The sequence below is a fragment of the Adelges cooleyi genome, unplaced genomic scaffold (assembly GCF_023614345.1).
Source record: "Adelges cooleyi isolate 19-005CV unplaced genomic scaffold, UGA_ACOO_1.1 ACOO_flye_CR_arks_rails_tigmint_CR_PRNA_2, whole genome shotgun sequence".
Lineage (NCBI taxonomy): Eukaryota > Metazoa > Arthropoda > Insecta > Hemiptera > Adelgidae > Adelges > Adelges cooleyi.
This window is the reverse complement of record NW_026095860.1, coordinates 10,487,247-10,514,363: the sequence shown is the minus strand read 5'-3', so window position 1 is coordinate 10,514,363 and position 27,117 is coordinate 10,487,247. Positions and strand designations below refer to the sequence as shown.

Here is a 27,117-nt window from a genome sequence, read left to right as displayed (position 1 = left end):
TTCAATTTTTTTCAAGAGTTAATCAAACAGTTTTATTACTTTAATAAATGAAGAATACAACACATTATTTTAGTGTCAGTTTTACTTTGTTTAATTTACAATGCTCATACTAATCAAAGTTACTAATGATTGTGTCCGACTAACAATATTTTCAGTGCTGAAATGTGTTTGTTTTTTAATACACACAAGTTGAAAATACTATAAAATAAATATTACAGCAGAAAAGTTATTATGGCAGCTGTTAAAAGTGAAATAGTGTTGGATGAAACTGCAATAATGGAGAAGTATCGATCTGACATAACTATGCTCGCCGATCCAAATGTTGAAGATGAACAAAAATTGAAGATTGTTCAAACTCTCAATGAAAATTTTGAAGTAAACAAAAATAATAACAAAACTCAAAGATTTGATTTTAATACTGTTTTTAATCAACTTTCAAGTTTAGCAGCTAGTCAGAATATTATAAAACTTGAAATTAAAATAAAGGAATAAATGTATTAGTTTGTATACGAAAACATTAACTTTATTACTATACATATATTTCATTTATGAAGTTTAAAGAATTAATTATTACAAATCAAATTTGAACAATAGAAAATGTCTTATTTTTAATTTATTTGTCCTATTACCTACAGCTTATATGTTTGTATAGTTAAAAACAGTTCTTAAACCAAAGAATGACTACTTAACTCATAACATTATTGTAATAACAATTTAATTGTTTACTGAAATATAATTGTAACTAATACACTAAATTTATTCTAAATCAATCTATTTCAATCTAGAACAATATCTAATTCATTACGCTACATAGATTTACATAACTTACTAAAAAAAATTTTCAGATGATTGTATCTTCGCCAAACTATCCTGTGTTTTTGGAGCATATGATTAAGAATTTTGTTCGTATTTTAGTAGATGGAGAACCATATTTTATAGCCGAGTATCATATATTTGTGAGTAAAAAATGTAGGTTAGTTTAAAATTCATTTACATTGTGTTTGTTTAATTTACAGCAAGTACGGAAGGTAGTGTTGGAGATGCTTTATAGGCTACCGTGTAATGAGTATTTAAAACCATATGTCGATCGGCTAGTAACATTATGCATGAAGCTCATTGAAAACGATAATGAACAAAATGGTATCATTTGTATACGCATAATTGTTGAACTATTAAAAAATTTTAGACCTCCGTACAATTCAGAAGTAATTTTCATGTATTTTTTAAATGAACAGCTAATTTTTATATATTTTAATGTTGTTTGTAATAGATAAGCAAATTCCTACAACTAACCAAAAAAATTTATTGGGATATACCTGACAGTATGGATAAAATATTCAGCATGAGAACTCAACAAAAATTGCGTATTAATGATTTATCCACTGTTGATATTAGTGAAATATTGGATAATACCTATTCTACAATAGTCATAAACTGTGAAACTACTGAAAATAATATAGAAACGGTAAATACAATATTATTGTTTCAGATTTCTTTTTTTATTATTTCTATTATTTCTAAATTAGTATTTATTTGGGTTTGAGGTTTATATTTTTACTCACATAAATATCCAGAGATGGACAAAATATTTTAATTATGTATTTGAGCTGAAAATAGTATGATAAAACATACTAAAAATACAAAATACATATTTTAAAAATAAGTTATTTGATTATAAGTGACTTAAATCATTCCAAGTCATTGGCAAATTTCTCCCATTTTTTGTATTCTGTAGCAGTTACATTTATCATCTTTTATGTTTCAATTTTTCCTAATTTTACCTAACTATTTTGTTTAAGGGGGGCGGAAAGCGCTATTTAGTAAGGGGCAAAGAATAAGCAATATTTGACAAAAATTTATCTAGTGGCCATTTTTAGTATGCCGACTATTTGAAGGTGAAAAAATTTGAAGTTTTTCTAGTTATACTACTTTCAAAGTTATTTTTCTCCGAGTTATGGCAAAAGTTTAATCAAAAATGACTTTCGTAGAAGTACTTTTCTGGCGAATCTATTGGACAGATTTTATTTTTATTTTTTTTAAGTGAAGCTTACTATTTTTCTATAGGGGCTAAAAGGCCTATTTTTTATTTAGTAATAAGAAAATTAGCTAGATTAATTTCTGGAGGAAGTGAAGAGTGTGTCTGAGGACAATACTATTACAATTGCAACCTAGGAAATTTGGAATTTTTTATTGTCTCCTATAGTTTATTTTGAGTATTATTACATCAGAAAAAGTTAAATCTTTTTTTAATTGTTATCATTAATTACAGTATATTTTTTAGTAACAATTACCTAATTTGTTTGCTATTATTTATTATTTTAGTATAATGTTATTCCACGCAGTATATCATCATTAAAAATACTACAAGAATTACCAATAGCAATCGTACTCATTTATCAACTCTACAAAGACAACGTAAAGCGCGAACTCAGTGAATACATACCGACTATTATTCGCATCATACCTTTGCAACCGTCTTTACACTACAAGTAATAAATATCTTTAACTACTAAATCTAATTGTTTTGAATTTATATGTATATATTTTTAATTTTTTTAAGATCTCATCCCAATTACAGCAAAGAAATCTTAGTCGAGTTGATATCGGCTCAAATAAAAGTATTGTCGTACTTAGCTTTTGTTATTAAACCGTTTACGGACATAGTAACTCTGCATTCGACACAACTGGTCGAAGGGATGATTGGAATGCTGGAATCATGTCCGATGGAAGTAACACATCTGAGAAAAGAATTACTGATTGCATCCAGGCATATTCTGAATACCGATTTGAGAATAAGTACGCATTTCATAAGGAATAAAAATATCAACAAAAATTATTTTCTTATATTATATTATGAATAATGGATATATTATATCCATTGTTTTTTTAGAATTTATTCCTTATATGGAAAAATTATTAGATGAAGATACTCTTCTTGGCCGTGGGTGGACTACTACAGAAAACTTAAAGCCATTAGCATATAGCACTATTGCTGATCTTATTCATCATGTTCGAGTACATTTATCACTTCCTACTATTGTGAAAGCTATCAACTTATTTGCAATAAATGTTCACGATCATAGTTTGACGCCTAGGTATAACAATAATAATAATAATATACAAAAATCATACATATTTTTTTTAAATTTATAATAAGTTGTTAATATATAAATATTTTTTTTTAGTATTCAGTTAATGTGTTGCAAAATGTTAATGAATTTAGTGGATTGTATTCGACAAAGAAACGGAGAACAAGTTCCTGATTTAAAATTCACAGTGGGAGAGACTGTCAGTTTTGATTTGTTAATACGTATTCTTCAGGTTTATGTGCTTAAACTAAAAGTAGTAGCAAAATTGTATATACCAGCAATACTTTCGAAGAAGTAAGTTGATATGTTAGGTATGTAGTTTTGTTAAACGATAATTTATTTCTTACTTTTCTTTTTGTATATAGCTCAAATAAAGTTTCGCAATTGGATATGTTACAAAGTATCGATAATGAAAGTGAAATTATTGAAGAAAATATAAAAAAAGAACAAAAAGATAACTTGGATAATCCTGTAGAAACAAAGCTAAATGAAAAAAGTAAATATGTGTTCCCATCAACACAAACTGCCCTATTTACTTTACCTGAATGTAGAACATTGGTTAAAGTCATTATATGTGGCATAAAAACAGCAGCTTGGGGCTTAGCAACATTAAAGGTAAGTCAATATAAATAATATAGAATATATGATAAACTATATAAATAGAGCTTTTTTATTCAAGAAAATAAAAAACCAAACTTATTGAATTATTTGTATAATAATCATAAAATTATTCATATTAAGATATTAGTACCGAGCAAATACAACATAATTGTTAACTAATAGTAATAAATAAATACTTTTTGAGGTTTATTTGAAGTATCTTGCCGACATTTGTCATCCTCTTTGAATGCTGGTTTTTTGTTAAACCTTCCAATTTCTATACTTTTTAATACATTAAAATTGTTATCGTAAAAAAACTGTAATAGAATTGAATAACAAGAATAATTTGTTTTAAATGTAATCATTTCAATTTTTTTCTTAAACTTTGTTATTTGTAATTTTTAGACTGCCAAAGAAGAAGACTCTGGAAATGTGCCAAAGCTACCTGCAAAGCCACAAATTGTTAAAATGTATTTAGGGCTTGTTAAGTGGTCTCTGCAAGCAATGGATGTACATATGGTTAATCCGTTGAATAGTCAAAGTACAAATGCCAATGTTGTGAGACCCCGATCGAAAGAAGAAAAAGAAGCAATGGACCATTTAAGTGGAATTGTGAGTACATTATTTTATCTACCATTACTTACTTATACATTAGTCGGGAATATCAACTACTGTCAGGCTACACATAACAACATTATGCTATTTTATTTAAAGCATTTGATAGGTCTTTTAAAAAAATTACTTAAATGATTATTACTTAGATTTACTGTGAATTCAGATATTAGTAATTTAAATAACTTTTTAAATGTATTGCTATGAAAACTAAAAAAGAAATAGCATTCACATAGATCCAACAAACTTTATCTAAAACATTTTTTTCAAAATAGATGAAAACTACAAATTTGAATTTTCATATTGAAGTAATGCTTGTGACCTCTAAATTTTTGTTATATATTCACTAGAGTTTATTTTTTTTTTAAACTATTAACATTCCAAGGATAATTATTAAGAAGGAGGAGTGGCTGATTGGGTAAGGTGTCATTGTGTTTGGCGCTCACTATCACCAGTTCGACCCTCAGTCACGGTAATCTGTTTAATGGGAGAGAAATCGTCTGGTTTAAAAGACATCCTCCTCTCCGGCGACCGGCTGATGGGTCCTCCCTGATAGCGAATACGTCTGGAAATTATTTCATGAGGGCAGCGTTGCGCCTTCAAGGCCCGCTAAGCTACATGATGATGAACAAACTATTAAGATACGGAACAAAAACAAATTAATTTAGACCGTCTTAATATAAATATATTTTTATTATTGTTTTTCACACATATTGTACAATGTATTTACAAAACTGATCACAGGGTAACGTATTTTATCACACTCCTTAGTTGACCCAACCACGAGCTCTCACTCAATATATATAATATACATATATACTATTTTAACACAATTAATTGTTTTGTTTGTTTGTTTTATATAGTTTTCTCTTTTACATCAAAATACATTTAAAGAAATATTTTCAACAAGAATTGCATATTTTGTTGAACGAGTCGAAAAAAATCACGCTTTAATGTATATTAGTGAATCACTTTTAAATAATAGCCTCAATACATCAGATACCGCATCCATATTTGCAAAACTTCTGTTAGAACATTTACTCAATAAAATGGAAGACATGGGCAGTGGAAATGCAGAACGTAGTAATTTATACTTGAAACTTTTCAAACAAGTTTTTGATACAGTAAATCAGTATTCAATTGAAAGTGAACAAACGCTACAACCATATTTAAATCAAATTGTTAACAGGTAAGAATTAATATTTATCTGTAAAATCATTGCATATTATGATATACTTATTTATTATTGTAACATTGTTTTAATCATAGCTCAATGAAAATGGCGTTAACCGCAAAAGATCCTTATTATTATTTTTTGTTGTTACGTCCGCTTTTTCGTTGTATTGGCGGAGGGGCCCATGGTGTTTTGTATCAAGAATTTTTACCTCTTCTACCAAACTTACTTAAGAGTTTAAATAGTCTTCAGTCAGGTCTTCACAAACAAGATATGAAAGATTTATTTGTGGAACTGTGTCTAACCGTTCCCGTACGTTTAAGTTCGCTACTCCCTCATTTACCTTTACTTATGGACCCTTTGGTTTCTGCGTTAAATGGCTCGCCATCACTGATCATACAAGTAAATAATATATTTTAATTTTATATACATTAGAAAACTTGTAGTAATTTGTTGTACTTATATTTTACTTTAGGGTCTTAGAACATTGGAATTATGTGTTGATAATTTACAAACAGATTTTCTTTATGAACATATTCAACCGGTAAGAGCAGACTTAATGCAAGCTTTGTGGCGTTCATTACACAATACAAATGATAATGTATATCCCGTAGCATTTAGGTAATAAACTGTTTAAATCTTCTATATTTATAAATTGTTATAATATATTAAATTGAAGATAACATAACTTATAGGGTATTAGGAAAATTTGGTGGTGGTAACCGCAAAATGATGACTGAACCTCAGCGATTAGATTATTCAATACACAAACAATCAAAAAAGCCAGCTATCATTGTTAATTTTATCGAACACGCCCAGCCTGTAATACTCAATGTCGATATGGTAATATTAAGCAAAATATCTATATCTAGATTTACCATAAGTATTTATTATCTGTATTTTATTAAAAGGCTATTGAAACAGCTGCAGAGTCTCTTAAGTCCTCCACAGATCCTTATTATCGTAAAAAGTGTTGGGAAGTCATTAAATCATTTTTGGCGGCGTCTGTTTTATCAAATGATGATAAATCGCTTTTAATGAAATTTTTTTCTCATCCTAGGTAAAAAAAAAAAAAGGTTCTATTACAAATTAAATTAAATAACAATTGTTTGTTAAATTATGTAATTTTAGTTTTAAAGAAGGGAAAATATCAAATTTTCAATCAACTGTGTACAAATATCCAGATCCAGTCGTACGAAATACTTATGTAATGGCGTTAAACGGTATGAATATTTATTACGTTTTAACACTATCAGAGTTGGCAAAAATAAAAACCAGCTGGTATTATCCCAAAAATATAGGTTATGCTTATTTAAGAAAACTTAATTGGGTCCAGCTTTTTTTTAAAAAAATTTGGGTTATTGTCAACTCTGATTACGGTACATGCTGTTTTTGCATCATGCTGTATGTGTGTGTGGTTCTGAAATAATTGTTTTTATTAGGTATTTTTGTGAGTGCAGCTGTAAAAGAACTTAGGGACACAGCTCTAGGAACATTATTAGATATCGTAATGAGATATACCATGGTAGCTGTTTCACAGCAAGCGGGACCTTTAGTAAATAGTGAAAAAAGTGAAAGATGTTCATTTGGAATGGATCCTTTAGTTTTAATTGATTCAATGGCAACTGTTATGAGTTACCAAGAAAAAGAACTTCTAAAGCCTGCACGATTAGCTCTGACTATTATTCTTAACACGGCGACTATTATTATGGGCTCCAAAGAACGAGTAAATTAAACTACAAACAAATATTGTTAAATATTCAATGGTATTATAATTATTTAATATACATTATTGTAATTTAAGGCTTGTCAATTACCTTTTATGGAATATATGGTAGACAAATTATGCGCTTTGTGTTATGATCGTGCATGGTACACTAAATTTGGAGGATGTTACGCCATACAATTTTTCTACAGCAGTATGTCTTTGCAATGGGTTTTCGAACATTTATACTTGTTTGTTAAAGCCCAACTTTTCGTCATTATGGATTTATCTGGAGACGTAAGTTGTAATAAAATATTAAGTTAAAAAAAAAATACACTCGTTTGTTTATTATAAATAGGTTTCAAATGGAGTTTTGGATGAAGCCAAAAAGAATTTGGAAAATATGTTGAGAAAAGCTGCATCCCCGTTAGATCAAAATGCTGGTTCTCAGCTTCAAGCTTTGCAAAAAAAAGCAATACACGAAGTGACGTACGAGCTTATTCGTCAAGTCACTAGCCCTAATGATCTACTCAGAAATCATGTGTGTATTCTAATAGATTATTAAATCTACAATGTTTTTATCGAGGCCCAAATAGCGAATAAATGTTTGTTTCGGTTATCATTTGAATTTCAAAAGTTTATTAAGTTTCAAAAATAACACTACATTATTTTGAAGATTATCTCCAATTATATTGGAAGACACACTTGACAATATTTATTTATCGCTTATTTTAAATTTCTGGTATCAGTTTTTCACTATTATTGCATTGTTGTTTGTTTTTGTATTCGTTATTTTGGTTGGATCCATGTTTTAACTTTGTTTAATGTCTTTTCTTATTGCGATTTATATAGTCAACTCATTTATTGGGAGTAATTGCTAACGCTCAAGGAACTACCATAACTCAGGTCATGGAACCTCATAAGGAGGGGTTGTCTGAAATTATACCCTTGAGAAAACATTTACTACGACATCAAGGATTTAAAGCCCAAATTGGAATGATGGAAGGAAATACCTTTTGCACGTCTTTATTACCACGATTGTTTACAATAGGTATAATCTGCATAATATTATATTTATTTAACATCTTATAATATCTACATCTAGTAATAAAGACAGGAATGTTTGATCGAGTGTATAGCGCTCACTGGTCACCGGTTCGACACTCTAGCACAGGAACCCGCATTTACTGTGTGAGAAATCATCTAGTGCCATCATCCTGACTGCCAATGTTTCAAACATGCAGGTGGCACGGTAGGTCCTGAGAGTTTGGGCCCTATTTAATTTTGTTAATTGTTCATATTTTTTTATATTCCTTAATTGGTTATTCTTTAAATTAAATTAAAATATCTCATTTTCTCCTATTACACTTGCCAATAATAATAATAACCTATTGATGTTAAGCTAAATAGGTTTAAAAGTTTGGTTTTTTTTTTTTTAGTTTAATACTATCTAACTATTTGGATTACTAATCATAAATCTTACATTAAAGATCTTGGATATTAATATTAATATAAATTAAAAGACATTTAAAATTATCAAGTTTTCCAAATTTTAACCATGATTTTATTGACAAACAATCTTTTACCAAGAAACAATAAGAAACCAAATATTTTTCGAATGGTTTTCCTATAGAATTTTTTTCTTCAATTTTAACAGTATTAATTTTTAAACAAATAATGTGTTTTTTTTTTAAATAATAGTATAATAATTCATTTTTTCCTCTAGATTTAAACATTAAAGAACATAATTTATTCTATCATGAAGTATCCAATTTATGTGAAGCTAGTGATTCTGCAATGTCTAAATTACCTGGTTACAAAACAATGAATCCTGGACAGATGTTATTGTTGCGACAAGCTGGAATGCGAGCGCTTGCCGCGTGCTATTATATTCCTCAGCCTGAAGTTAAAAGTAGAATATTTCATGCTTTATATGCTGCTCTGGATAAAAACAATCAAGATTTGCAAGAGACTGCTTTTCAATGTTTACGAAAATTTGTATCGACATCACAAATTGATATGCCAATGGTAAAAAAAGATTTAATTACGTTTTTGAATTTATGTTGTAAATATCCTACATAAATTGTATTATTATTATTATAAAAAAAAAATGTTTTGTTAAAATAACTATAAATAATAAATACTTTTTTTTCTTTGTTTTCAACAATATTAATCAATGATATATTGTTTTTAATTTTAGGTTCACGAGTTAATGAAAAAGCAATTAGGCGATTTGGGAGATTATAGAAATTTAACATTAAGTGGTACACGTCGCCTATGGTATTTAGTTCAATTATTCCCGACAAGTTTTAGTGATATGTTTTGTACACATTTAATGGAAATAATGAAAAAAATGTTTGAAGTTTTGATTCAAATGAAAAAAGGTAATTTTGATTCCCAAAAAATACCTTTCTACTTAATTTGTTAATACATGTGTATTTTTTTTGATAAATAATTTTCAGGAATTAGTAAAGATGGAAATTATGAATCAATCATGGTAATAATCATTGAGATGTATAGACAACTTCCAGTAGCCAATTATAGACATATCGAGTCTTTGTGTCGTCTAGTATTAGATAGCGAGAAAAGTCTTCAAGTTTGCATATTATCTCCATTTCATATGCCATTACTTGGTTGCTTACTCAAGTATCCGTCTCAAATTCTACAACTCTTTTTACAAGATAACCACATAAAAGTAAGACAAAAATTAAATATCAGCTTATTGTAAAATATTAATTTTAATGTTTTATATTTATACAGGAAGCTAATTGGGTAAAGTATTTACACATGATGATAAACAACGACAAGTGTCAGTCGATTAGAGAAGCATTGCAAAACAGTGGTCGTAGACTTAATGAATTGATAACCATTTCCCATTCCGGTAAGTTTAAAATAAATAAAAAGCTAGCAAAGTAAGGTTGGCCTAGTGAGGATGGGGATGACACAGGTCTTCAGAAAATACTAGATAGATGGTAAAAACCAAGGGTTTGGATAAAGTTCCTAGCAAAAACCACATTTTACTCAATACTAAAAAATTTAATTTTTTTCCAGAACCAGATAATTATTTTTCACATTTATAAAAAAAAAGTTTGAAACAAATATTTTTGACAAATTTATTCTATTCAGAAAAAATTGTATTTAAGTATAAACTGTTTATTGTATAATTAATGAGTTAATTTTTTTTTTTTTTTTTTCTCAAAAACTGTATACATTATATAGCCTTGCTAAATCTACCTTCAGCTTAATTTTCAGTCCTTTTTTCCTAAAACTACACCCAATATAGAAAATATTTTCGACCCTCCAAAGTAAAGTTAATATTTTCTTAGTTTTTTTTTATTATAGGTTTTTCTAAAGAATATGCCACAAATTCAACTATTTCCCAAAAAGTTTTTTTAAGTTGGAAAATGAGTAAATTTTGGATGGTTATTTTTTTTAGTTTTTTAAGGAAAAATGGTAAACTTTTTCTATTTTTAACTTTACAAAGTACCTTACATGTAAGATTTCGGATCTATAGACTTGCTAAATGAAGAAATCGGTGTGGCGTCCTAAAAAGCATGATGGGTTTATAAACAAAAAAAAAACATCATTGTTACAATGATTGAATAATTTCTTTATATTAAAAAATGATTTGCTTTTAAAATTTATTGTAAATAGATCCAACTAAAGCGATTCAATATGAAGCAGTAAAACTTATTTACGTTCTTGTCAGACTGGATAAATCTTGGATAGCAAATCAAACAGATCTAATTATTGCATTATCAGAATTGTGGGCCTCGGACTGCTATCAAGTAATTTTTAATATTTTTATTTCATTTTTTTTTTATATAATTTAATTTTTTTAATTTTTTTGTTAGGACCATTTCCTAAATCCTGGTTATCTTGAATTTGACCATTGGAACGAACCTAAAATGCTAGCTAAAATATTGCTTCAATATTTCATCCATAACCCAAACCAAGTAGATCTACTGTTCCACTTGATAAAAGCATTCTGTTTTAGATTCATATCTGATTTCCAAGTAAGTAAAATATTTATCTTTAAAAGTAAATACTAAATTGAACATTGTTAATATTTTCAACAATTTTTGTTTTTAGTTTTTACGCGTTTACTTGGAGGACACGGTTGCCAAAACATTTTCACCTTTATGGAAAAGAACAGCATTTTTCCGTTTTGTAGAAATATTTCAAGACAACAACATGAGCAACCATTTTAAATCTAAAATTCTCCAATATATTATATTGCCTTCTGTGTCGACTAGTTATGAAAAAAACGAACAACATGCGCTAATACATGGTACATCAGATCCGTCAGATACCTCAGGAAACATAGTAACTTCTTACATATACCAAGTAATAATAAACAAATATTTTAAACATAAATAAATTGTAAATTTGTATTCCATTGTAGTTATTAATTACTATATTTATTTATTAGCTAATTGTACATGAAATACCATCCGGAATCGGTGAAGATAGTATACGGATTCATTTATTACAGTTAGGCTGTATGTTAGTAGATGATTTTCCAGTCAACAAAGACAGTGCATTTAGTCCTGATGGGTTGTGCGAGAACTTAAAAAGAGTAATGAGTTACGCTTGGCCGTGTTTGTTAGAAAAATCTTGTGTTGACCCAACTGCTCGTTACAGCGGACACCTATTACTTTCTTATATAGTAGCTTCGTATCATGTTAATAGCCGTATTATTTTACAAGGTAAAATAATTTCCATGCGCAATTAATATTTTCAAGAAAAGTATCTAATAATAAAATGTATATTTAGTCTTCCATGAGCTACTAAAAGCTTATCACGTCGAAGTTCGCAATGTCGTACGACAAGCTTTGGATTTAATAACTCCAGCGTTGTCTATTCGTATGAATAACGGCAACAAAATGTTATGCCAGTGTACAAAAAAAATCATTGTCGAGGAAGCACATTTAATGCAACAATTATTCCACGTACTACATTTGGTGGTTAGACATTATAAAGTAAGTCATAATACAATTTAGAAAACAGTTTCCTTAAAATGTTATGGTTTATTTTAACAAATGGTGTGATAATAAAACAATATATTGTATATTTGTTTAGGTGTATTATCCAATCAGACATCGATTAATTCAGCACATGCTGTCTGCAATGCAGAGATTAGGTTTTATGTCGTCTGCTACTTTTGAACATAAAAAATTGGCTGTAGAAATGGCCGAAGTCATTATAAAATGGGAACTGCAGAGAATTAGAGATGAAAACAATGCTCCAGAGGTAATTTTTGTATTGTTATAATACAACTTTAAGTTTTTACAAAACTAAGTTGCAACAATCTTTTTTTTTGTTAAAAACATTTTGATTAGGTTAACATTTTTATTTCTTTAAATGATCAAGAAAAATTCATTCTTGTTCCACAAGAAACTAAACTTTTAAAATCATTTTCATTTTTGAAAGTGTGAAAACTAAAATATGTTTGTTGATATCCATTACAAAAACTAATATGCTTCATTTGTGTTAAGAAACGCCATACATTTCATCTTAACAAAGGTCGTGTGAATGCAAACTTATTGCGTTTCAGGGCAAAGAGTGAAAAATATTAGTGTTTTTGTAGCAACTGAGATATTGTACTGTTTTGTAAGGCAAAAGAGAGAAAGAGAGTGCATGGACATTATGTCATATATTAAAAAATGTATTACATAAAAATTATAGTTATTATTAACTGTAAACTGTATGTTATAAATTATTTATAGAGTACAATGGAAGAGGGCATAAAAAAAATTAAACTAGAACCGGCGATTCCTTTGCAGTCTGATGACATTGATAAAGGAGTGCCTATAAACAAAAATGATTTAGGAATAGTTTTCAACTTTTTAGCGAAAATTGCTTGTCAAGTGAGTTCATATTAGAAGAACTAACATTTAGTATAAAATATTGTAACATTTCTTTCAATAATTTTATTAGGTAAATGATGGTGTAGCCGGAGGTATGGCTGAACTTTTATCAAAGCGCTGTATCGCTTTATTGAGGACAGCTTTGAAGTCGGAAGCTATTATGTCCAGGTGTATTGATTTGATGAAATTAGGATGGATGGAAAAAGTATTTTGCACAGTTTCTAGTTTAGAATCAGCTGCTAGTAATCCAGCCACTGCAGTTGCTGTTGCAAATATAGCATCAGCGTTTGATCTGTTAGCATTTTTCTTAACGATTTTACCCAAAGAACAACTGTTGAGTACAATTAAACCTCTTCAAAAATCATTGTTTGACTGCATTAGTACTACTAATATGAAAGTAATTAAATTAAAAATAGTACAACAATTTCACAAATGGTTACTAATGTATAGCTCTTTTTTGGTTTTAGATTGGCAGAATGGCTCATGCATTCCTTAGTCGTTTAATTTTTAATTTCCCAATGGTAAAACCATATCTCAATGAACTGGAAGAACTTTATATTTTGATAAATGTGGTATGTTATTAATTATTGTAAAATATAAAATATAGTTTGTATATACTATCTTTAATCTATGTAATTGTTGAGCTGTTAAATTTATAATAAAGACTATAAAAAAAAATATATATATATAAAATAGATTAATTTTTTTTTTTGTACATTTCAGTTGATCGATGAGAGTTTAAATAATTTTGAAAAAAACATCTCGCAAAATTACAATCGATTTTTAACGTGTGTCATCATGTTAAAAGCGGCTAGTGCAAATAATGCAGCGTTTATTGATAATCTGTCTTCCCGTTTTGTACACGTTTTGCAAAAAGTGTGCCGTGAACAACCACAATCGACTAACACCGAATCTTCATTAGGAATCAGCGAGTTAGTTATACAAAGTTTAGATTTAATGAAGAATAGAGTTACTAACATGCATATAGAAACTCGTAAAACATTTATTGGCACTATTCTTGTTGGACTAATCGAAAAAACTAACGACACAAGAATAATGAAAACAATATTAAAGGTGATATTTTGGTTATTAAAATAAAATATGTGTCATTTAATAAATTGAATAGTTTAACTGAAGAACTTGAGTTATACTTAAATATGGTTTTAGATGCTAGAAGAATGGATGCATAACCCACCTGAAGAAGGACCAAATTTGCGTGAAAAATCTATACTTTTGGTGAAAATAATGCAACATATCGAAAAGAAATTTCCAGATTTGAACGCTCAGTATCTCGATATTATTATCTACATTTATAGGTATAAATATTATGATTTCTCTATAACTACTACTACATGGAAAAATGTAATTTTAGTAACGTTAATAAATTTAAAAATTACTTAATAGTCATTTAAACATAATTAAAAACACAAGTTTTATTTGATACTACCACTAGTATGTTTTTTTACACTTACCGTCCTTTTAAAATAATTAAAAAAAAAAAAAACACCAACCGACCTGTCCGTAAGATAAATTTTTGAAAATATGGTTGCTTTTTTCATATTTATATTTACTGCATCAATTAAACTTGTATTTGAAATACATTATACTGTTTCAAAAAAACTCTTATTTTAAATAAAAATGTATTTGAATTTATTAATTAATATTAAATAAATACTTATGTACTAATTATGTAAAGTAAAAAAATTAAATAGGTGACTATTCATAAAAAGGGACTTATTAAGAGGTCTGTTAAATATTACTGAAATCGTAACGAGGGTGTTCCATAGCTGGAGTTTTATGATTGTATAAATAATTTTTATTATTTTTAATTAATTGTTTAGAGATGAAGAACTACGCAATTCAGAGCTCGGAAGTAAATTAGAAGCTGCGTATTTAAGTGGTTTACGCTGTTCACAACCTGCTGTTCGTGAAAAATTCTTTTCCTTGTTCAATCAGCAACTAAACACTAGACTTCCAGAAAGGTTATTGTACATAGTAAGCTCTCAAAATTGGGAACCGATGATGACACATTATTGGATTAAGCAGTGTATTGAACTTATTTTAGCCACAGTCGACCCAAGTAAATTATACCAAAATTTAACAAAAACAATTTTTTTTATCTAAATACTATACTTTGAATATTTTTCAACTATCAAATAATAATTATATTTAAACAATTATATTTTTTACCTTTTACAGATTTGCCTGTTATTTTAGAAGACGCCAATTCATCAACTTCTTCCAAATTACCAACAATTAGAGAATTGGTCAACAATTGTGATGTTACATTTAGGGATGAAATTCTAAACACCAACGAAGATATCGCAGTGAAATCAGAATTTGCAATGGAAACTGATCAGATGGTGACTGATAATATTGAAGTTGTTGAAGGTGGAAAATTAGAACCATTAATTAGCAGACATATAAAATTTATGGATAATTTAAATACCATGAAAATTGGAGATATTTGTTCAGCTATTGCTCAACTATGTCACATGGATTCGAGTTTAGCCGAAAAAATCTGGCTCGTATTATTTCCGGCTATATGGTTGTCATTGAATTCCACACAACAAACTGTAATTTATACACACACTTTTCAAAGTATCATTTAATTAAATACAAATTAACTATTTTTTTTTTTTAGATACTCCTTCCTGAAATCAATCAATTTATTGTGAGTGGCATTCATGTTGTCCAAAGAGATGTTCATCCGAGTGTGATTTCCACATTTTTTGAAGCATTATTCCAATGTGATCCGAAAATAAATTTTAAACCAAGTGTTATGATGTATATTGGAAAATCTCATAATTTATGGCACAGGGTTACTTTATCTTTGGAAAAAATGATGATCGACAATAACTTTGAAGTTTCCAAACAAGATTGCTACGAGTTTGAACCCGAAATATCTCCTCAAAGGGTAAATTAATTTTTAAAAAAAAAATCATTTAAATGTAATTTTTTTTTTGCTCTTTTAGGATGCAATCGATACGTTAGCCGAAATGTACAAACAACTTAAAGAAGAAGATATGTGGGCAGGGTTATGGCAGAAACACGCTCAGTATCGCGAGACCAAAGTGGCCCTTGCTTTAGAACAACAAGGATTATTTGAACAAGCACTGTCTACTTACGAATCTTTAATTGAAAAGTATCAAAATGAATTTTCTAGTTCTCCAGCGTCAGTTATGGCTTTGAGTGAAGCACGTTTGTGGGAATCGCAATGGATAAGGTCAGTAAATTAACAACACAGTTATAGTAGAACGTCAAGCATATACGGATGAAGCAAAAAACTAAAAATTTTTTTCCCCTACAGGATACTCAAAATATTTTTTAACGGTACTACTTACTTTATTTTAATACATTCTATTTTTCGAAAAAGTCAACAATTTTCCTCATTTTTTGGATTAGATAAATGGATATAGTTTTTCAGAAAATACCCTTATTGCCCAATGTTGTATTACTAGTACAAAATACTACATTTGTCATAATAAAAAAAAGTTCAAAACCGCTTTGTGCCACCTCTAAATATCAACTTATTTCACAAAAAATATGGCGACCCAAATTTTTTTTACCATGTTAGATTTTTGCATAATGTTAATCAATAAGTTTGTAAAATTTACCTAATGTTTGTAATATTGTTTGCCTTTTACTTGTACACAAAATAGATGTTCGAAAGAACTAAATCAGTGGGATATTTTATTGGAGTATTCAAAGCTCAATGGTCATTTGAATCCATTTTTAATACTAGATAGTGCTTGGCGAATACCTGATTGGCACGTAATGAGCGAAGCATTAAGTTGTGTTGACAATACCTGTCCCAAAGAATTTTTATGGAAGGTAATGCAAATACTAATAACAGATTTAAATTACCAGTACCTCATAAAAAATGAATTTGTGTATTTAGATGTATTTATACAGAGGATTTTTGGCAATATGTCATCCAGACGACCCAAATTTACCAGTAGTTGTTCGTAATGTAGAAATGGCTAGTATACACGTGATTAGAGAATGGAGACGATTACCACATATTGTATCTCATATTCATATACCATATCTTCAAGCTGCTCAGCAGGTAAGAAACCTTGTTGTTATAGAAAAAAGGAATAGTGTTCACTCTCATCAGTTTAAAGTTTAATCATTTAAATATTCCTTCGGTGGGAAGACTTTTTATCTGTGACTGTCACAAATGAGAGGAGTGTATGGTGATAGTAAAGCAGTAGTGTTTGACAAGTTTTGGTTACAGTGCAGAAGTCTTCCCTCGCTAGACATAGTGAAGATCATACATTTTTCTTGAAAATACAGACTTTAAACATGAGGAAGTGAGCAAACTTTACTATTAAGTTTTAAGTTAATAAAATGAATCTAGTATTTAAAAATAATTTTTTATATTCATGAAATTTGTTCAATAGATGTTTCAAAACAAAACAAACTTAAAAAATAATTTAAGATAGACAAATTGAACACAAATACATTATTTCTAATACATATATAATTAAACCCTGAATAACTATTTTTACCATAGACACATACATCATACATGCTAACATAATATATAATGGTATGTATTACAAATATAATCAGACTTCTCTTTTATAATTTAACTTTTAATCTAATTTTGTCATAAGTAGAGTAATAGGATTTAAAATGTTACCAAACTTACCAGGTGAATAAACCTTTTTATATTGTTCCAGTGTATTTTTTAGTAATGTTTTCAATTCTCGATTTAAAAACAATTTATATAATTAAAGCTAAAACAAGTAATAATAATTAATAAACATTTTGACTTCATAGGCTTACTAATATTCTAGTGTACAATGGTAATTTTTGGTTCAATATTAATTTGTACGTAACCGAGTTCACTCCATCCGTTTTGAATCGTTGGTAGCCTTTTCTTAGTTGATTCATTCGGTTCTCGTTTGGTGTTTCTTTGCTATGTGCTAACATGGTATACCTGGATATGTACGATTGATATCGGCAAACTTTATAACCTTCATGAAAAACTCTATTGAACATATCATCATCCTCACCACCCCACCCGTAGAACACGTTAGAAAAACCATTAATATTGTAGTATTGGTTTCGTGTTAAAGCAATTGCACCTCCGAATATAGTGCGATATGGTAAAGTATAATTGAAAATGTTAATACTAGTGCTCATGTGTCTGGGGTAAATTGTACAGCCATAAATATTATTGATATTTTCTGGCATCAGGTCGACGTCATGAAAAATGAAACAACCAGCTGACGATTGCATTGTAATTTCACGATAACCGACATTAAATAATTTTCCTCGATTAAACTCTTCATCAAATGTTTGTTCAATAACAAATATTTCATATTGTATATTTTGTTTTTGTAAAAACGAATGCATATGATATAAGAATATGTTGAGTTGTTCTGTTCGATTACGATAGCAAATCACAATTGCTGTATGATGTTGAGATATACAATTGCTAGGAGCCCATTTTCCACCAGGTGAAACCGATTGTGACAGCAAGTTTAATTGTTCTTCACTAACATTGTCATGTACATGTAAAAGTTCGAGTTGATCGTTAATTTGAGCTATTGGACAAATGCTCATGTTCGACATCTCATTTTCACCAGTGTTGGTGTTGACTAAATAATTTGGTATATCATTGGATTTGATGTAAATTATTGCTGGAAAGAACACAATATAAGCGACGATTCCAACTATTAAAAACGCACATAATGCACATATTTTGAATAGCCAATGTAGTAATACTCTTCTTTTTATGTAATGTAAAATTAATTTCATTTTGCATTATTCTATCAACTTTTGTAATTAGTAGGTAATTATAGGAGCATTATATAACTATAGATGTAATTTTGAAGGCTTAAATTAAGCATAATGATTACAGTTACCGGCATAAGGCATTGTTGATGACTGAAAACAATAATAGTTTTACGACTTAATTGAACTAAACAAAACGTAAAACTACTCGCGTAGTCCACAAATTGACAAATTATGCTGAAGTTTGCTCTCTTGACATTTTATTAAGTTATCATATGGTAAATAAATGATAAGATTTTAAAATTTAAACAGGTCTGACAATCGTTTAGAATACAATTTTATCAGTAGAACGACCCCTCTACGAAATTTCAGGGGTTCCCAAATGTATCTAATGGAACACGGAAGAATTCCAAAATTATTGTTGGACCGTTTTCAGGTTTCTCATTTTTCTCGAATAATATTAACTTAATTTTACATGTTTGATGTTATAAGAAGAATAAGATGCATTTCATGTTTCACCATTCAATGAGAAAATTAATAAGTACCAATATGAGTGACAACAATAAGTTTCCACTTTCCAATTTATATGGCTGTACAAAATCTAATCTATGGTACTACCATGTTATAGTCTGAGTCATAGAGTAATAAAAATATGAATTCACTTGTGTAAAAATTAATTAGTCATGATTTATATTTCTTAAATATTAACAATGCTAACTTAGATAATTTATTATCTATGCTTGTAAGAATTAAGATGATAACTTTTGCCGGTGCCGTGTTGCCAATTCACGCCGTTCTGTTTACCTATACTGTCTACAGCAGTCGACAATTAATGACAGTAGGAAAAATTAACAATGTATCTTGAGAGTTGAGTTATTCCATTGTATTCTTCTACAAATGAAATTTTTTTCTAGAATCTAAATTTGCCTTCGACCTTATTTTCGGACTTCGCCAAAAAAGAGCAAAAAATGTATATAGTTCTCACCAGTTTTAACTCTGGGGGAAAGGGTTTATACTTTATGATATTTTTTTGGTTTGTAAACGTTTATCGTTTATTCTATGTCAAGAATGTTCTATACAAATTTGAAACTAATAATTCGACTATTTTTTTAAAAAAATAATAGAGCGCCGCGCCGTAATCTCAAGTTGAAAGTTTTGTACATTTTTTGAGTGTTTTCACGATTTTGAAAGGGAAGGAGTGGGTTAACTTTTTACATTTTTAGCCCATTAAAGGACCTTTTAGGTACAATTACTGTGTCTATAGACTTGCTACTTGAAGAAATCGGTCCAGACATTAAAAAAAAAAAGTTATACCTTCTCTACATTGCATCGGAAAGTTTTCGCGAGCCATCAAATCTGAGTGTGTTATGTACACATTAAATTTTACCAAATAAAATAAAGGCAAGACATTTTTTATTCTTGTCTAATAAGTTAGTTCTCCGGCCGCCATTTGGTTATGACCCTATAGCCTAAAACTGATTTTATTTTTTTTCTGTATTCAAGTCTAGTATACCCATATTTTAGCCCGACTATTATGGCGTTTAATTTTGAATATGAATTTTGTCTAGAGTTTAAAACACAAGAATTAACACAAATATATATTATAGTTTTACAATTCTGGGAAATTTAGCAATTTTAACATTAAATATATATTCTGCAATATTAAATTATGTATTTTATACATTTAATTGTTCAAGATGTTTTATAAAACACAATTGCTTTTAAAATGTTTGGTTTTATGTAACGTTATAATCCTACTGAAAAAACCCTTTTATTAGTTTTTTTAATAATTAGGGACAGTAGGCATTTAAAAAGATAATATTCTTCTATTTTTACGAGTGTACTATACATTTCAAAAGTTGATTAATATTTAAAAAATTTAATTAGAATGCATTATAATTCAATTAATTTTAATTTTTTTAAAACTAATAAGTACTAGATATAAATAAATATATATTTACTATTGCACTAAAATTTGAAAATGTATTTCTATTTTAATTACAATGCACTATTATATATTTTAGATTATGGAATTACACGAGGCTTATCAAATTCATCAAGGTTTACAAGAAAAAGATACAAATAATTCATTACACAATATGAAAGCCATCTTAAAGACATGGAAAAATCGTTTACCAGTCGTAGCTGACGATTTAAGCCATTGGAGTGATGTGTTCGTGTGGCGTCAACATCATTATCAATTTGTCATTGAATATTGTTCCAGACCTGAACAGTCCACCAATGCTGTTCTGGGTGTCCATGCGTCTGCTCAGGTAAAAGGTAAAATTTATTTTTTTGTATTTAATATTTCATTTTTTTTTTTTTTATAGGCAATAATTCATTTTGGGAAAGTTAGTCGAAAACATAATCTTACCGGTGTATGCCTCCAAACACTTTCTCGTCTCTATACAATACCTAATGTACCTGTAGTGGACTGTTTTCACAAAATTAGACAACAAGTAAAATGTTATATGCAAATGGCTTCTATATCGTCAAATAAACATGAAATACAAGATGTAAATATTTTTTAAGAAATAATAATTTAAATCGTAAAAAATTTTAATTGTTATTTTCATTACAGTGTTTGGAAGCTATAGAAAGAACAAATTTAAAATTCTTCCAAAGCGAGATGACTGCTGAATTTTATGCACTAAAGGGCATGCTACTTGGCCAGATTGGTAATTTTTATTTCTAAATCTATGACACATAACTGCACTTTTGTGGTATGTGGGTTTGATATAATGCAACATTCCTATACAAAAACTCTTTACTCTTTAAAAAACATACATTACATTTAAATGTAATATATTTTTTTTTTTTATTGATACAGTGTTAAATAAAAATAAGTTTTGTGCAAACCACATTATAAAATATTAATTTTTGGCTGTGATTGAAGTTTTGTTTGTTCTAAAATGTTGAATTGCTGCCCTATTTAAGTAAATGGCAAGAAGTTTCGACTAGCAAATAAAAATTTGTTTTTTAATTATTATCGACATTTTTGTTATATTAAAGAACTTGCCCTAAAATGCATAGATCTTTTTTTATCGATAACAAATAAAACATAACGCTATTAAATTGATATCTTTGACAGGAAAATCTGAAGAAGCGCATAAAGCATTTTCGGCAGCTGTTCAACTTCACGATTCTATGGTAAAAGCGTGGGCTTTATGGGGTGAATATATGGAAGAATATTTCACCAAGAGTTATCCCAATCAGACAATGCAGACTGGTGTTGCAGCTATTATTTGTTTCCTTCAAGCCTGTCGACAACAGAATGAATCAAAATATCGAAAATACTTGGCTAAAGTTTTGTGGTTATTAACTTATGACGACAAGGAATACTCTTTACTTAGTACTGTAGACACACATTTTAGTGGAGTACCTCCAGCATTGTGGCTACCTTGGGTTCCTCAATTACTGACTACTCTAGCAAGTGATGGTGGTTCGCTTTTACAAAATTTATTAATTCAAGTGAGTTATATATTATTAAAATAAATATGGAAAAAAATATATAACTTATTCAGATCATTAGACAGCTTTACCTAATCCTGATTTACAATTTTGGACCGTAGTCTTGCTTGCTTTTCACTTGTACATACTACTGAGTACTGAACTTTTTCTGCAAATGTTCACAAGCCAATCAGAGGCATAATGTTAATACGCTAGTGTTTTGTGTTTAAAAAACTCCTCAACTGATTTGGGATTTCTTGGTTAACACCATTTATTCTTATTACCAATACATAATATTATATTTAGGTTGGAAGACTGTACCCACAAGCTGTATATTTTCCGACAAGAACACTATACTTTACGCACAAAATTGAATACAGAGAACGTTGCAGAAATGCTGAACTATTAGCAGCAGCCAATAAACAAGGTCAAATGAATGAACCCACGACCCAAAGTATTAATTTAAAAATTCTTTTAAATGTATGAATTGTTTGTGAATAAATTAACTTAATATATTTTAGGTTCTACGAGTACTCAAAATACTGGCATAACTGATTCTTCTTTGAGAGCTACGCCGGCTATGGTGAGGTTCTCGAAAGTGATGCATCAACAACGTGAAGTTCATCCAACAATTGTACTGACATTAGAAGGCATAGTCGATCAGGTAAAATGTCGATTGTGAAATAACAATGTTTTAATTTCTTTGTGAAATAAATTACCTCATCACTCAACTAAAATAATTTAAATTAAATTTTATTATAGATGGTATGGTTCAGAGAAAATTGGTATGAAGAAGTTTTGAGACAACTTCGTCTAGGTTTAGCAAAATGTTACAATATAGCTTTTGACAGTCGAGGTTCGGTTGCTGATGCACAAATAACACCTCATACGCTAAATTTCATTAAGAAATTAGTATCAACGTTTGGAATAGGAATAGGTAATTTGATTATATTAATCATGTTTTTAAAATACTTAAACCCTTTAAAGACAGACCCTTAGGTACTCCAAGATACATGACTTTTTCATAGTATTTAAAAAAATTATTTAAATAATAAAATAAAGGTTTTTTTTAAGTTCTTATATTGTTCTAACAAATAAAATGACTATATCTATGCATAAATTCATATAGTTCACACAAAAATGTTGTGTATTAATAATAATTACAATGGCAATTGTTTTTCTTGTAGAATTATTAGCAAACAATATGGCTGCTAATAGTGCAGCAATATCGACTAAAGGATCTTTCCCAGGCTCTGGGTCTGAGAGTTTAGCTAAACGAGCGCAAACCACTATACAAGACCCAGTTTTTCAAAAAATGAAACAGCAGTTTTCAATCGATTTTGATTTCACATTACCCGGTGCGATGAAACTACATAATATGATTTTAAAAATGAAGAAGTGGATTAAAATATTAGAAACAAAAATCAGACTTCTACCAAAGTATTATTTGTATAATTTTTAAACTTGCTTCATTATATTCATATTATTTTTTTATGTTTTCCCAGATCTTTTTTAATTGAAGAAAAATGTAGATTCCTAAGTAATTTTAGTCTTCAGACTGCTGAAATTGAAATACCGGGAGAATTTCTTCTTCCAAAAGTATGGCCATTTACTTCATAGTCAATCCGTGATTATTTATTATTATTATTTTATTTTACACAGCATTCCCATTACTACGTGAAAATAGCACGTTTCATGCCCAGAGTACAAATAGTTGAAAAACATAATACGTCGGCAAGACGATTAGTTATGAGAGGTCATAACGGTAAACTATATTCCTACCTAGTGATGCACGACGCAGGACTAGGCGATACAAGACGTGAAGAACGCGTTTTGCAACTTTTGAGGATGTTAAATCATTATTTGACTAAACAAAAAGTACAATAATTACTTTCTAAATTTATATTCATAAATTACAACCTTTGTGTTTTTATTTTAGGAAACGTCTCGACGATTTTTATATTATACAGTACCACGAGTAGTTGCTGTTTCACCTCAACAACGTTTGGTCGAAGACAATCCATCGTCTTTATCATTATTAGACATTTATAAATCCATGAGCACCACCCAACCGTACGATGATTGTATTGAACATTATTACCAACGTTTAGCAAATATACAAGTAATGAGACCTTGTACATTAATTAAAAATAAAATATACAATTTAATATTGTGATTATTTTTTCACTTTTTTAGAACCAAGGAACTCAAGCGAATATCCAAATGCTATTAGATGTATTTTTAGAAGTACAAAAGATTTATTGTCCAAGTGATACATTAAAAAATTGGGCGTCTTTAACATATGCTTCACCTACCGATTATTGGACGTTTAGAAAAATGGTAAAAGTTATCAAATTACCTTGTCTTTTATACACTGTACTAATTTTATTTTCATATCTTTTAGCTCACACTTCAGTTATCATTATCATGTTTAGCAGAGTATGTACTACATCTGACTAGACTCAATCCAGACATGATGTATATTCATCAGGATTCTGGTTTGTTAAACGCTTCATACTTTAAGTTTGATGTTGATGATAAAAAAGGTACGAATTACATAAAATTTGAAATAACTGTCATAATATCCAATTAAAAATTATGTTTTTATTTTAAAATAGGCGAATTAGTTTCAAATCGTCCAGTGCCCTTCAGATTAACACCCAATTTTGTTGAACTAATGACAGATATTGGTCAAAACGGCCCTCTCACCGCAAGTATTATGGCAACAGCACGTTGTTTTAATCAGCCCAATAATAAAGTTCAAGCAATTCTTAGAGCGATATTAAGGGACGAAATGATTACGTCTTACAAAAAGGTACACCATAATATTAACTGTTAACTAATTAAATGATGAGTGGTGGCAGTATGTTAAAGTTTATTATCACCACCTTCCTTCTCTCCAGAAACCTACTGATGACCCATTTCGGATACCTAATTCGTTTAGAAACTTCCTCCCTAGGCTTTTTAAACTATATATTTTTTCACCTAAAAATTAATCGGCATATTTAAAATGGCTTTTAGACTAACTTTTACAAATATTGCCTGTCCTTTGCCTCTTAATAAATTGCCCTTTGTGTTCCCCTTAACTAACACGCTGTATTTTTTGTATAGAAACTTGAAGACGAATTATCAACAGATAGAGATGATATATCTGGTGATATAATAATAAGTATGGTGACTAAAGCAGTAAATTCAATAATGCACAGATTGAATAGTTTAGCCAATTTTGATGGAACTGATAATAAAGTGAGTACAATTGTAAGTGCCGCATCTTCAGTGGATAATTTATGTAGAATGGACCCAGCGTGGTACCCTTGGCTCTAATTCTTATATGTATAAAATTAGGTTATGGCTTTTAAACCCTGATCTCTTATATGTTTAGTGCCAACTCAATTTTACTTAAAACTACATGTAGTTAATAAAATATTTTATTTTATATATATATATTTATGATATCAATGTGAATATTGCACATAATTTTAAAATAAATACTTAATTTATAATTAATTAAAAACTTTTTTATTCTTTGTATTATAATTTGACTTTATTGTAATTTCAATTTACTTGAAAGTATTTTAACTACTGTATTTATTAAATATATTTAAAAAAAATAAATACTATGAAAATAAGAAGTTATTTTTTTTTACTACAATAATTTAATTGGATATTATTAGCACAGAATATTCAGTGTTATTACAACACGTGCAGTAGCCATGTGTCTAATAAAATTACATTTATTCGACGGTATTCCCTGCAAAATTCTCTTGGAAATTTATATCGCTTGACATTTTAAAAATTCTTATTTTTTTGAAATTTAAAAAATTTATTGGTGTAACAATTTGTATGTAAGAAGATTTTGCCAAAATGATCGTGAAATTATTGTCACCCTAAGTAGATTTAAGAATATTTTCTAAATTTGATGTATTTTATTGCAAAACTTAAATCGAAAAAAAAATTTATAAAATGATGATCGTGTCAAAATAAATGCTGAACTAATATTATACAATTTGATTTTTCGTTTTGCTCAGAAATGTGGCCACATAAGTATATTGATTGACAATCTGGTGACCGTTTGTGATTAAAATAATAATGATGCAACACATCACTTTAGAAGAGTTTCATACAGAATTTTTTCGGTTTTTTTCATTTAATTTATTAATACTAGAAAAAACTGTTAAGCAAACTTATAGTTAAATATATAGTAAAGATATAAAATCTACTTGAACCTTAAACCATAAAAATTATACACTTCTTGCGTACACGTGTTACGACAACGATGTTGTCATCTTCAGCGCTAACAACAGACTCAACATCGTTGTCGTAACACGTGTATGCAAGAAGTGTATAATTTTTATGGTTTAGGGTTCAAGTAGATTTTATATCTTTACTATAATTTATTAATAATGATCAGTAAGTGATTTTTCAGTTCAAATAGATTTTTTCCCCATTTCAAATATCATTATCTTTTGACTCGGTAAGTATTTATTTAAGGAATTTAAGGGTTGCTGAATGCATTATATAATGAGTGGATTACAAATTTAAGACTAATGAATGTCGTTTAAAAAATAATTGTTTTTAAAACTAATAATATAAGAGAAATAACAATTTTTAAAAAAAATATGTCATTGTTTTAATCTTAAAACTTAATCATAATATTGTGAATTGAAAGTACAAACTTCAAGATGATAACACAACTTATCTATGTATAATCTGTAACTACTACTTAATGATTCTATGTAAGACTATGAGCGCAAGAAAACATTAAAATATATTTAAAATTACCTTTATAGGTAGGAGGTAAATTATTTTATTAGGAAGTATATATATATATATATATATATAAATTAATTGTTTTTATATAAGTACACA

General features: G+C 28.7%; 2 protein-coding genes across 2 annotated transcripts; one reads left to right on the top strand and one right to left on the bottom strand.

The window, feature by feature from the left end:
• The first annotated feature begins 1 nt into the window (after position 1).
• LOC126833970 (transformation/transcription domain-associated protein) lies at positions 2-25,741 on the top strand. Its single transcript, XM_050565593.1, has 56 exons — positions 2-375; positions 846-956; positions 1,017-1,205; positions 1,271-1,465; positions 2,323-2,489; positions 2,561-2,796; positions 2,891-3,095; positions 3,186-3,383; positions 3,455-3,704; positions 4,095-4,301; positions 5,165-5,490; positions 5,571-5,877; positions 5,951-6,096; positions 6,171-6,318; positions 6,387-6,535; positions 6,607-6,698; positions 6,918-7,201; positions 7,280-7,477; positions 7,539-7,721; positions 8,033-8,231; positions 8,907-9,208; positions 9,381-9,564; positions 9,643-9,875; positions 9,941-10,061; positions 10,835-10,968; positions 11,035-11,196; positions 11,273-11,527; positions 11,613-11,889; positions 11,957-12,162; positions 12,263-12,433; positions 12,910-13,050; positions 13,121-13,447; positions 13,518-13,622; positions 13,774-14,124; positions 14,218-14,366; positions 14,892-15,130; positions 15,250-15,626; positions 15,695-15,967; positions 16,026-16,276; positions 16,713-16,884; positions 16,952-17,119; positions 20,823-21,071; positions 21,129-21,314; positions 21,380-21,476; positions 21,890-22,269; positions 22,555-22,702; positions 22,770-22,912; positions 23,011-23,185; positions 23,436-23,688; positions 23,754-23,847; positions 23,911-24,126; positions 24,188-24,370; positions 24,445-24,588; positions 24,653-24,794; positions 24,867-25,063; positions 25,360-25,741. Exons 1-56 carry the CDS (start codon positions 232-234, stop codon positions 25,570-25,572), a joined length of 11,352 nt encoding a protein of 3,783 aa, XP_050421550.1. The 5' UTR covers positions 2-231; the 3' UTR covers positions 25,573-25,741.
• On the bottom strand, positions 17,517-19,074 carry LOC126833971 (beta-1,4-N-acetylgalactosaminyltransferase bre-4-like). Its single transcript, XM_050565594.1, has one exon. It carries the CDS (start codon positions 18,820-18,822, stop codon positions 17,833-17,835), a length of 990 nt encoding a protein of 329 aa, XP_050421551.1. The 5' UTR covers positions 18,823-19,074; the 3' UTR covers positions 17,517-17,832.
• Positions 25,742-27,117: the final 1,376 nt, after the last annotated feature.